Source organism: Gorilla gorilla, chromosome 1 (assembly GCF_029281585.2).
Source record: "Gorilla gorilla gorilla isolate KB3781 chromosome 1, NHGRI_mGorGor1-v2.1_pri, whole genome shotgun sequence".
NCBI classification, from domain to species: Eukaryota; Metazoa; Chordata; class Mammalia; order Primates; family Hominidae; genus Gorilla; species Gorilla gorilla.
This window is the reverse complement of record NC_073224.2, coordinates 38,430,750-38,444,611: the sequence shown is the minus strand read 5'-3', so window position 1 is coordinate 38,444,611 and position 13,862 is coordinate 38,430,750. Positions and strand designations below refer to the sequence as shown.

The following is a 13,862-nucleotide window of genomic DNA, read 5'->3' as shown; positions in this document are numbered from 1 at the left end:
GAAGAAATGGATAAATTCCTAAACACACACACCCTCCCAAGGCTGAACCAGAAAGAAGTTGAAGCCCTGAACAGACCAATAATGGACTCCAAAATTTAATCAGTAATAAATAGCCTACCAACCAAAAAAAGCCCAGGACCCAACAGATTCACAGCCAAATTCTACCAGATATACAAAGAAGAGCTGGCTGGTACCATTCCTACTGAAAATATTCCAAAAATTGAGGAGGAGAGACTCCTCTGTAACTCACTCTATGGGAACAGCATCATCCTAACACTAAAACCTGGCAAAGACACAACAACAACAAGAAACTTTAGGCCAATATCCTTCATGAACATCAATGAAAGAATCCTCAACAAAATACTGGCAAATCGAATCTAGCAGCACATCAAAAACCTTATCCACCACGATCAACTAAGCTTTATGCCTGGGGTGCAAGGTTGGTTCAATATATGCAAATCAATAAATATATTCATTACATAAACAAAACTAAAGACAAAAAAATGATAATCTCAATAGATGCAGAAAAGGCTTTTGATATAATTCAACATCCTTCATGTTAAAAATTCTCAATAAACTAGGTATTGAAGGAACATACCTCAAAATAATGAGTCATTTATGACAAACTCACAGCCAACATCATCCTGAATGGGCAAAAACTGGAAGCATTTCCCTTGAAAACTGACACAAGACAAGTATGCCCTCTCTCACCACTCCTATTCAACATAGTCTTGGAAGTCCTGGCCTGAGCAATCAGGCAAGAGAAAGAAATTAAGGGCATCCAAATAGGAAGAGAGGAAGTCGAACTATCCCTGTTTGCAGATGCCATGATTCTATATCTAGAAAAACCCATCATCATGGCCCAAAAGCTTCTTTCAGTGAAGTCTCAGGATACAAAATCAATGCACAAAAATCACTAGCATTCCTACACACCAACAACAGCCATGCCAAGAGCCAAATCAGGAACACAATCCCATTCACTGTTGCCACAAAAACAATAAAACACCTAGGAATACAGCTAACCAGGGAGATGAAAGATCTCTCCTAAGGAAAACTACAAAACACTGATCAAACGGAAAATGGAAAAACATTCCATTCTTATGGATAGGAAGAATCAATATTGCTAAAATGACCATACTGTCCAGTGCAATTTATAGATTCAATGCTGTTCCTATCAAATTACCAGTGAAATTTTAATTCACAGAATTAGAAAAAAACTATTTTACAATTCATATGAAACCAAAATGAGTCTGAAAAGCCAAGGCAATCCTAACCAAAAAGAATAAGGCTGGAAGCATCACATTACCCAACTTCAAACTATATTACAATGCTACTGTTATTATCAAAACAGCATGGTACTGGTACAAAAAACAGGCACATAGACCAATGGAACAGAATAGAGAGCCCCAAAATAAGGCTGCACACATACAACCATCTGATCTTTGACAAACATGACAAACTCAATGGAGAAAAGACTCCCTATTCAACAAATGATGCAGAAGATTGAAACTGGACCCCTTCCTTTCACCACATACAAAAATCAACCCAAGATGGATTAAAGACTTAAATGTAAAACCCAAAACTATAAAAACCCTGGAAGACAACCTAGGCAGTACCATTTTGGACACAGGAATGGGCCAAGATTTCATGATGAAAACTTTCAACTGACAAAAGCAATTGCAACAAAAGCAAAAATTGACAAATGGTATCTAGTTAAACTAAAGAGTTTCTGCAAAGCAAAAGAAACTATCAACAGAGTAAACAGACAACCCACAGAACGGAAGAAAATTTTTGCAAACTATGCATCTGACAAGGCCTAATATCCAGAATCTATAAGCAACTTTAACAAATTTACAAGCAAAAACAAACAACTCTATTAAAAAGTGGGCAAAGGACATGAAGGGACACTTTTCAAAAGAAGACATATATGCAGGCAACAAGCACACAAAAAAGAAAGCTCAGGCTGGGCACAGTGACTCACGCCTGTAATCCCAGCACTTTGAGAGGCCAAGGAGGGCACATCACAAGGTCAGGAGTTTGAGACCAGCCTGACCAACATGGTGAAACCCCATCTCTACTAAAAATACAAAAATTAGCCGGGCATGCTGGCGCATGCCTGTAATCCCAGCTACTCAGGAGGCTGAGGCAGGAGAATTGCTTAAACCCGGGAGGCAGAGGCTGCAGTGAGCTGAGATTGTGCCATTGCACTCCAGCCTGGGCAACAGAGTGAGATTCCGACTCAAAAAAAAAAAAAAGCTCAACATTACTGATCATTAGAGAAAAGCAAATCAAAACCACAATGAGATACTATCTCACATCAGTCAGAATGGCTATCACTAAAAATCAAAAAATAACAGGTGCTCGCAAGGTTGTAGAGAAAAAGGAACACTTATACACTGTTGGTGGGAGTGTAAATTAGTTCCATTATTGTGAGAGACAGTGTGGCGATTCCTCAAAGACCTAAAAACAGAACTACCATTTGACCCAGCAATCCCATTACTGGCTATATACCCAAAGGAATACAAATTGTTCTATCATAATGACACATGCCTTGGTATGTTCATTGCCACATTATTCACAATAGCAAAGACATGGAATCAACACAAATGCTCACCCACGGTAGACTGGATAAAGAAAATGTGGTATATATACACCATGGAATACTATGCAGCCATAAAAAAGAATGAGATCATGTCCTTTGCAGGAACATGGATGGAACTGGAGGCCATTATCCAAAGCAAATTAATGCAGTAGAAAACCAAATACCTCATGTTCTCACTTGTATGTGGGAGCTAAGTGATGAGAACACATAGACTTATAGTGAGGAACAACTGATACTAGGGCCTACTGGAGGGTGGAAGGTGGGAGGAGGGAGACAATCAGAAAAATTTACTAATGGGTACTAGTTCATACCTGGGTGATTAAATAATCTGTACAACAAATCCCCATAATACCAGTTTACCTATATAACAAATCTGCACATGTGCCCCTGAACTTAAAAGAAAGGTTTAAAAAATGTGGAAATAAAAAAAGCAGCATTTGTTTGGGTTCTTCAAATGCAATATTCTAAGATAAAAAGATAATATGAAAATTTAAGCTGAAAAAAAAATTAAAATATATTTGCATCAGTGTCCTGGTAGCTCAGGAGACTGTTCCAAAGCTCGGGCAAGAATTTGGGTACTTCTAAGTTGGCCTGAAAGTTAGAGTTATAAATATATTCACATTATTTGCCAAGTAATGGAAACATTCAAGATAACTGCCATTCCTTTTGGTATGTGCTTTAAAAAAAAAAACACCCCAAAGACCTAAACACTTATTGGGGAAAAATATTTAACAATAATTAACTAAACATTAAGTGTGTATCAGATTTCAATTCAAAAGGTATAAACACATTCGACAAATACCTGGCAGAATAGTTGTCTTTTGCAGCCTTAATTGTTAGGATCTGTGAGGCAATGACAGAGAGAACTTCCAAATCAATTAGATTGAATTCATCGAAACAACTCCATGCTCCTGACTGAACTAGTCCAAAGAAAAATTTTCTCACTATCTTAAAAAAAAAAAAGATTGATTACTAAAATTATTATAATGGTGAGAAAATTTACTGGGATATTAATTTGTATGTGTTCTCCCCATGCTACCCAAACCAAGCAAAGGCCTTTTGCATTTCCCCCTCCTAGGCATTTTTATAGGGTTGAAAGCAGCAGCTGCTTAGATGCTAGACAAGTCAACTACTCTGCCCTTTGCTTCTAAAAGCCCAAACACTCAGCAGAGCAAACTCTGATGCTCACAGGGACCGTGAAGACAGGGCCACAGCTTCTGATGGATTGCACAGAGATGCACCAGATCCCTCCCTGGACAGCCATTTCCCTCACACAGCTGCACCCTGGGGCAGAGTCTTCAGGACAACTTTCTGGCAGATGGGCGTAAAGTGTGTGAATCTGGGGGCTGCCTTTTCTGGATCAGGCAAAGATGCCTTATGGCTTAGTGGCGGGCAGCTGATGGGCAATGCAAAAGACTGAACCACAGGCCCAGATAAGGCAAGACTGCAGTGGGCCCAGCTAAAGCACGCAGCTGCTGCTGGGCTTCTGCCACTTGCCAGAGTGCAGGCCCAGGCTGGCCAGGTGCACCAGTGTTCCGTGAGAGGCTGCAAGTCTGGGATTGAAATCTATTGGTTTGTAAATGTTAGCAACTAAAACAAAGCAACAAAACAAACAAAAATATTGACAGGCCTAACTTCTGTGGGCTGAATGCAAGTTGAGGGGTGCCTGAACTCTATTGCTAGGTATGGCAAGGAGGAAAGGAAGTGGGAATCGGAATGAGTAAGTGAGAGCCTCAGACCGAAAAGGATGTAGAAGATTGTTCCTTCCACTGAGCAGCAGGAATCAGATCTTGTCTTAATTTAAAATTTTGGTATTTTGTTCATGGGACGTTTGGGGGCATTAATTTTGACTTTTAAAATATTGCATTAAATATTATTTATTTTAATTAGCAGGCTTTTTGGCCTCACTCATGTGGAGCCCTCATAGGCCCCACTAGTGGTTTCCAGGAAGGAGGCAGGAGAGTCTTACTTGGTAAGTATCTTAAAAATAATAATTGATCAACTTATTTATGTTGATATTTTTAATGTACTAAGTGAGCACAAATTGGAAATGCAGGATCTCAGAGGTAATATGCTTTGAACACAAATAAAATGACAACAATAAAATGTAGAATGTTTGGACTTAACATGCAAAACAAATTGCAGTATTTTGAAACTTTGAGTAGATTTGTAACAGACATATTTCAGAATGTTATATGTCAGATAATGTGCAAACGAAACAAGACTGACATAAACTTGTAATCATCATCTATATAAACACTCAAATATTTGTGTTAATCATAGTCTTGTCTTAATGATTACCTTTTCAGTAAATAAATGTATGGGGTTAGGACTTAAAATAAATGTATGTTAATAAAGCAGTACTCTTAATTGTTTTATATATTCATGTTCCATGTAAGTTTTTTTATTGAAAAGAATCCAACTGTTGAAAAAAGTTTGAAAACCACTGTCTTAAGGAGTAGTTCACCTGAATAAAAGCATCATATATGTTTAAAATTTCTATTACATTCTAGGTTTCTAGTCCATTAGTTTAAAAGAAGTAATAGCATTTAAAGTTCTGTTAATACTTGATGTTTGTCTCAGATAAATATTTTTCTTGTTCTTTTATTCTTCAATGAATTGTTTTATGTTTTATGTGTACAATATTTCTTCCTGACACATATGTTTAAGGTTTACCTTATAATCCAAATCCTCAAAACAGTTGAAGACCACACAATGTTTGCCTAAGGACTGGGAAACAAAAATATTTTAGTATCTTTCTTGAATTATGACACAAAATACTAATGTTAAAACTGCTAGAGTAATAAAATGTCTTTATGCTTTTGAGAAAACTTTGCAATATGGAGATGAATTAAAAATCAAATTTAGAGATTCACAAAACTCAATATAATAGTATAAATGTACATATACTGTTACAGTTCAGTTGATTAGTTTATAGAGCATTAAGGTCATGTTTTTACATAAATCTATGAATAAAAAACTATGAAAAAATTCTAGGTCACAAACTATCTCCTTTGCTTTCATCAGTAACTACTACTGCTTTTCTCTTTCTCTCTCTCTGTCTCTTTCTGTCTCTCTCTGTCCCTCTCTTTCGGTCTCACTTTCTCTCTCTCTCTCTTTCACACACACATACACACACACACACACACACACACACACACACACACGATATTAATCATTCACATGTTAGTCAGTAAAGTAGTATTCCAACTAAATAAAAAGCATATGTTGGCTTATTGAGATTCTAAGCTCCAGCACATAATAGGCATTCAAAACATCATTGATGAATTAATTATATATGAGTTAATGAATGTGCTTGTTAATGCAATGAACATCTTAATAGCAGGAATGATGTAAATTTAAGATAACATCAAAGTTTGTGTGACAGAAAAAGAAAAAAAGTTTTTATTCTGGATACAGAAACCACTTACTTTCGCTAGATCTTTGACAGTCTCAGTTTTTCCTGTACCAGCTGGACCGGCAGGACAGCCTCCTAGATTCAAGTGTAGTGCTTCCATGAGAGTCAGCCAGCATCGGTCTGTGAGAGGAGTAATAACCAATCTTGAGGTACAGCCCAAGTACTCATAGCCATAAGTAAAGCTGGCATTTCCTTGAGACACATAGCACAACTTTTGTTTTTCATTCCATTTATATTGCAAATGTCTGAAAGCCAAATTTTAAATGTTCATATTATTTGGTTGAATTATTTTTATTTATTTTCACATGCAGAAAAATAATCAAGATTAAAAATGGAGCATTGATTAAAAAAACAAATAGAAGTTAAAAAATTAAAATCAAATGAGAAGTGTGATATAAAACTCATCAACTACTGATCATATTAGGTATGAAATAGTAGAACTGAAGAATACAAACATGTGAACATGCTTCCCTCTGAGGCTAATGGCCTTGCTGAATCATGCTGCTTTGGTGTGATGTCAACCCAAATGGAGGATTTATATAAGAATCATCCCTCTGAAGTTTATTATGGTTTCCAATAAGACTGTGATTGAAGATGATGTTTATCATAATCTGGATCCTTATTATGAGTGTACTTAAGAGAAATGCTATTTGTTCTATGTATCAAAACAAATTGAACTTTGTAGAAATTGATTTGTATTTATATCATGAGCACTGTGAATTGTGTAGCTAACCATAAATGTTCACGTCTAGAAGGTTTTGAGTTACATTTATGAACTATTTGTAGCTTTGTGGTATGAATTCTTGACTCTATTTTATATCCCAGTTAGTGCTAACTCAATTCTCAAAATAAACACATTTGAGCACTATCAATGAAAAACTATCAAACAATATTTTGTAAAGAATTTTACGGTTTTTTTTTAAATATTAAAACATTGTCAAGCAAAAACTCATTCCTACACATTTTTAATTGTTTAGTGCTGTTTTGATTTTGAATTACAAGTGGAGGCAGGTACAATATCTTCTCAGAATTTAGTCATCAAAGCTCTTACACAGGCACTAGTTTTTGCCTTTGTTTGCCTTTATTCACTCATTCCACTCACTCTCAACATATGCTATCATGTAGTAGTTTGTATATCCTTGTGAGCCCTTTTAAATCCTTTCTGGAACAACAGGGAATATTATAAAGAAATCTGGAAAAGTGAGTAAATTTTAAAAATAAACTTAATTAAAAATAAAAGAAAAATTTAAAATTATAAGCTACTACCTTGCAAAAGTCTCAGATGAGAGAGCATATATCCACGAGAAAGTATAACACTTGTGGAAGAAAATGTTTTTTTAAAGAAGAAATTTTGTTATCCTAAGAACCAGTATTTGTTTTATGATTCAAGTAGAGTGCTAAATCATTATTTTGATAGAAAATCAATTTCCAGAGCCCTTCCCTTTCCATTAGTGTTCCCTTAGAACACAGCTTCTCAAATTTTCTCAGTTCACTGCACCCTTAGTAACTCGGTAATTTTTTCATGATGACCCTAGACCAAAAGGAATATCTAATAGTTTCTTTTGTTAATTTTAGGTCCAAAGCAGTTTAGAAAGTATTTTTGTCTTAATGATTTAGTAGGTTGCTTGAAACAAGGTACACAAATGAATTGAAAGAAAAAAAATTTTATTTCATTAATTTTTTAAAAAAATTAAATTAATTTATTTATTTGAGATGGAGTCTCGCTCTGTCACCCAGGCTGGAGTGCAGTGGCACGATCTCAGCTCACTGCAATCTCCACCTCCTGGGTTCAAGTGATTCTCCTGCCTTAGCCTCCTGAGTAACTGGGATTACAGGTGTGCACCATCACGGCCAGCTAATTTTTATTTTTAGTAGAGATGGGTTTTCACCATATTGGCCAGACTGGTCTCCAACTCTGGTCCTCAAGTGATCCACCCAGCCTCCCTCCCAAAGAGCTGGGATTACAGGTGTGAGCCACCATGCCTGGCCTTATTTCATTTTTAAATAACCAGTTACTTAATGAGATATGCCTATTGTGTACTGCACCACTTACCAAACCTTGGGATCAGATTGGATACTTGCAATCGTGTTTGCTACATTGATTTTCACGGGATACTTGCTTTTTATGAGAGCAACTGCCAAAACCTAGCTTTGCAAGGATAAGAAGTCACTGAAAGGTATGTAACATGATCTGATGTTAAAATGGAACTATTTTGAGCTGCTAGTATGTTTGGTGTCTGATAGATGTTGTACATTGCTGTGATTCCCTCAAAAGGTTAAAATATCTTGCAGTGCCCTTGTGAATTCTCTATGGTGGCTTAGGGTACCTTGACATACAATTTGGGAACTATAGCCCTAAACTCATAGACACTTACAGAGTCTTATTAGAATCTTCTCTTTTCTAGTTTACCTTTCTATATATGCTCTTCCTCTTTTTCATTCTCATTTTTAAAAAGAGTTAATAAAAAGTAATAATGACACACTAGACTTTTTCCAGAGTAATGGTTCATTAATACAATATATCCTCTTTGGCAATTAAGAAAGTATACATTTATGCTTTAATGAACATGTGAATATATATCAGATATAAAGTATTCAGATAAAATATAGTCAACAGTGGCCTCAGTTACATACTTTAGCCTCTGTCTGCTTCATTTTTCTAGAGTTTAAAGGAAACTGTCAAACCTAAAATAAGGACTTTTATGCTAACTGCAGAATTTATGCTAACCATACATTTATTATCAGAGCTTGATGCTCAATCTCTTCTCACTAAAGGTGAGAATGGCCCTAGTTTTCTATACTTTCATATTTTACTAATTGACTCCAGGTAGGAGGAAGGCAGTTTTGAGTTAGGGAGCTGGCTGGAAATGTTCTTCAGTTTGTTTCCCCTCAGTCTGTTCCAGAATTAACAGCACAGCGGAAAGAAGAGGCTAGAGGTAGAGCTCTGAATGCCCATGGAAAGATACTGCCCTCTGTCTAGATGGAAATGGGAGAATGTAACTATCAAAAGGGCCTAATCAGGTCAGGAAGACAAAGCAGAAAGAAGTAAAAATGAGGTGGAGGGACAGTAGAAAAGAGAAAGAAGGAAAAGCAGTAGTAGGGTGCAGTAATCTCCCCTTATCTGCATGGAATATGTTTCAGGACCGCCCCCACCCCTGCCCAGAGGATACCTATAGTTCAAACCACATATAGTTCCAGACCCTCTATATACCATACTATGCCTTTTCCTATACATAAATAACTATAATAAAGCTTAATTTATAAATGAGGCACAGTAAGAGATGAACAACAATGACATAATAAAATAGAACAGTAGAAAAATACACTCACATTCACATGTTAGGTGAATGTGATCTGTCTCTCTAAATATCTTATTGTAATATACTCACTTATTTTTGGGTCACAATTGACCATAGTAACTGAAACTGGAAAGCAAAACTGCAGATAAAGGGGGACTAATGTACTCAGATTGGTACAGTTTGCTTAGAATTTTGGTAAAGCCCCCAAAATTAAAACTCAAGTTTGACAAAGTGTGAGGTAGAGAATCAATTTACCTAAAGATATATTTGTGAGAAGTTTTTGTATGTAGTTATAATTTAGATCCACCTACCTTGTCCACTCAAAATCCTCTGCATTGAAGATATTTTTAAGTAGTAAATTTATCACTATATCTCTGCAGTGAACATAAAGGATAAGCAATGCCCCTAGTATAGCTTTTGTTCGAGAGTTACTAGTATCCAGCACTACCAGGTCTGCAACCTCTTCTAGATGACATATCAGACCAGCGTGGACTTTTTCCAATTTTTCTCTTGAATAAGAACTCACAAAACTTTTAACACAATCATTATAAAACATGATCTGGCTCTGAAAAAGTAAGATAACATTATATATATATATATATATATATAATTGAAGCATAAATTTTATTCAAATTAAAATGGATGTTTTCATAAAGTTTATGTGGTGTGTATGTAAGTGTTTGTGTAAGAGACCTTACACATTTGAGTGTATTTGAGGGCTAAAGATTGAATTCTGATTGATGCTTATGGGGGCCTTATCCATTTGTACTTCCTAAGTCTTGTATTCTTAAATCTTACTAACTCTTATACCAGCAACCTTAAGTAATAACCCGGGGACAGTAAAAATGGTGGAAAACTCCAAGAAGAAATTAGTGCTGCTTTCTCTGCTGAACTCAGAAGTAATATACCTAGAACACAGTAAGTATGTAGTCATAGTTTTCAGAAAGTTTACAGACCTCTGTTATTTGGCCCATCTTTTGACACCCACTCTTGTCATACATAAGGGAGATGTTTTAAGAAGTCTACTGGATTAAGGTCAGATTGACTCTGGAAGTTAAAAGAGGGGGATACATCAGGACAGCTTATAGGTTTCTGGGCTTTACATTGGGCAAATTGTGATTCCAGTAACTCACTAAGATAGTACCTATTGCAGGAAAAGCATGCTGTGGGCAAGGGGGCACAGTGAATTCATTCAGGGATATATTAAATTTGAAGTGCTCAAGAAACATAAGAGCTATCAAGATATGAATGTGGGAATAATTAGCATAAAGTTAACAGACAGAGTGAGATTTTTCCAGATCGAGATAGGAGCATACAGGATGAGAAACTTGTTATATCAACAGCATTCTTGGTTACATGCAACAGAAATGAACTGGCTTTCTTACAGGATGTTGCAAGCTCAATGAGCAGATCAAAACGACGCTAGAGACTGAGGGTTAGAAAGTGGGCAGGACCAAGAGTCTGGGAAGACAAGAGGAATCACAGTCAAGGCCATGTCACGGCAGAGTCTGGTCAGATGCCAGTACTGCTGCCCTTGAGACATTTATTCAAGATTTGCAGCCTCAGGAGAGAACATCCAACAGGTGGAGACCCCTCCCTAGGCTGCATCAGTGTAGGGTAAAGGAGGACTTGGTTCTGGTGAGAGAGATTTTGAACCAGTTTTTAATTAGTTTGTTATTTATTTATAAAGGAATTTTTAATTACTATATCTTTATTAATTCCATGTTCAAATTCCCTCAGTGGCCAATGCATGCGGACATCTAATTATCCCCATTCTCCCATATGTGCCTTTTTACTTCCATTCAGAGACAACTCCTAGTCATGTGACATACGTAGAAGTGCAAGAGAAAGGGGAGTTGTAAACTGCATCAATGGAAAATGAGCAGTAGGTAAGGCAGATGTGGGAAAAACTTTGGCAAAAGAACATTCAATGATTGAAGCTGAAGTCTATCATAAAGTATTTCTAGAAACAGAATACAGGCTGCTTATCATTAAGCATGTTTGGAAGACCAGGGATCCAGGAAACATCTTATCTTAGGAGAGCAGATTTGATTATTTGAATTCCTGTTAAACTACAGAAGTGTGCAGACTGATTCATTATAATTTTGTCACCTTTGTAAAGAACAGTTTGGGTAAGTTCCTCAGCTTAAGATCTGTGGATATTTTCAATATTCAGTCAAGTGGAGAACAAAAGGGACAAAGAAGATTTGATAATAATAACTTGTGTCCACAATCCAAGGTTATTTTAACAAAGACTTGAAAATTGTGAGTCAAGGCAAAGTAAAAGGATATGATGTTAATTTTAAATTGAATAGAGAACTACAAGTCAAGTATGCTTTAAAAATACTTGATTATGGAGGGTTAAGATGACCGATTAGAAGCAGCTGCAGTCCACGATACTCACGGAGAGGAATTAAAAGGGGCAAGTGAATTCAACACCTTTAACTGAAATATCCAGGTTCTCGCATCGGGAATGAATAGGCAAGCAGCTCGGATTCAAGGAGAGTGAGGAGAAGCAGTGGGGTTGGGGAGGGGGGACAACAGCTGAGCGGGGAATAGCATGGAGCCAAAGGAACCCCCACCCCCAGCCAGGGGAGGCAGTGAGTGACTGTGCAACCCCACCCGGGAAACCATGCTTTTCCCACGAATCTTTGCAAGCTGTGGAGCAGGAGATCCCCTTGTAAGCCCATGCCACCAGGGCTGTGGGTCCAGTACACAGAGCTGTGTGGAGTCTGCAAAAGAGCCACTCAGGTGCACACAGTGACCCAGGAGTTTTGCATGCTCCAGCCCCAGGATCCCCACCAAGGTGGAAAATCTGCCCATACTTATCCATAGGAAGGGGACTGAATATAAGGAGCCAAGCAGCGTCCTTCTGTAGGCCTCACTTCCACGGCACCTCACAGGTTAAGACCCACTGGCTTGGAATCCCAGTCAGCCAATGGCAGAGGGTTGAAGTCCACCAGGGATAGGACTGAGATCCAATGGGGAGAGTGGCTGCCATCTCTGTGGTCTGGGGGAAACGGCTGTTGCAGCTGGCAGGCTGTGAAGAGTGCAGATGGTCCAGACAAGGAGGGGCCCCCCATAGTGCAATGCTGTGGCTTTGCCAGATTGGGGCCAGGCTGCTTCTTTAACCAGGGCCCTGACATACTGCTTCTCACAGGGCAGGTCCTTGGTTCCACAGAGCTCTGATCTCTCCCTAGCAGAGAACTCCCAGGGGGAGGGGCAGCTGCCATATCCACAGTTCCCTAGTCTCAGCTGTGGAGATGAAGAGGAGGGGCCCTCCCACAGTGCAGTGCAGCTGCCTTGCCAGATCATGGCCAGACTGCTTCTTTAACTGGGGCCCGACTCACTCCTCCTCACTAGGGGGGTCTTCAGTTCTGTGGACAGAGATCTCTTCCCGGGAGTGAGATCCCCGGGTGAGGGGCAGCGCTATCTCTGAGGTTCTGTAAACTCAGCCATTCTACCTGGCTGGCTGCGGAAAATACAGGCGGTCTACAAAGAAGGGTTACCCCCCAGTGAAACACGCCTGCTCTACCAAGAAGCAACCAGACTGCTTCATTGGGTGGGTTCCTGATCCTCTTTCTCCTGACTGGGTGACATCTTCCACTGGGGGGCCCTAGCCTCCACAGCAGTCCTATGGTAGAGTGGCCTGTTAAAAGAAAGACAAACAGAGGCTAGGCAGTGGCTCATGCCTGTAATCCCAGCACTCTGGGAGGCTGAGGTGGGTGGATCACCTGAGGTCAGGAGTTCAAGACCAGCCTGGCCAACATGGTGAAATGCTGTCTCTACTAAAAATACAAAAATTAGCCGGGTGTAGTGGTGCATGCCCGTAATCTCAGCTACTCAGGAGGCTGAGGCAGGAGAATGACTAGCACCTGGGAGATGGAGTTTGCAGTGAGCTGAGATTGCACCACTGCACTCAAGCCTGGGTGTCAGAGCAAGACTCTATCTTAAAACAAAACAAAACAAAACAAAAAACAAACAGAAAACAACAACAACATCAACAAAAAAAGACCCCACAAAAACCCCACTCAAAGGTCAGCAACCTCAAAGATCAAAGGTAGATAAGCCCACAAAGATGAGAAGGAATAAATGCAAAAACACTGAAAACTCAAAAAGCCAGTGTGCTTCTCCTCTTCCAATTGATTTCAACAGAACTGGGCTGAGGCTGAGATGGATGAATTGGCAGAAATAAGGCTTCAGAAAGTGGGTAATAACTAACTTCGCTGAGTTAAACGAGCATGTGCTAACCCAATATAAAGAAGCTAAGAATCATAATAACACAATGCAGGAGCTGATAGCCAGAATAGCCAATTTAGAGAGGAACATAACTGACCTAATGGAGCTGAAAAACACAAGAGAAATTCACAGTGCAATCACAAGTATCAATAGCAGAATAGACCAAGTGGAGGAAAGAATCTCAGAGCTTGAAGACTATCTTTCTGAAATAAGAGAGGTAGAAAATAATAATGAAAAAAGAATGATAAGGAATGAACAAAACCTCTGAGAATTATGGGATTATGGAAAGAGAACGAACCTACGA

The 13,862-nt window shown here is 38.4% G+C and overlaps 1 protein-coding gene across 2 annotated transcripts in view; it reads right to left on the bottom strand.

The window, feature by feature from the left end:
• The window catches only part of DNAH14 (dynein axonemal heavy chain 14), a 186,796-nt gene that overhangs the window by 30,174 nt on the left and 142,760 nt on the right, over positions 1–13,862 (bottom strand). For both annotated transcript variants that reach the window (XM_055372090.2, XM_055372096.2), the window contains 2 exons: positions 6,034–6,265; positions 5,279–5,332 (listed from right to left, as the gene is read on the bottom strand). In XM_055372090.2, coding sequence (XP_055228065.2) covers positions 5,279–5,332; positions 6,034–6,265 — 286 coding nt within the window. The remainder of the gene's footprint in view (positions 1–5,278; positions 5,333–6,033; positions 6,266–13,862) is intronic.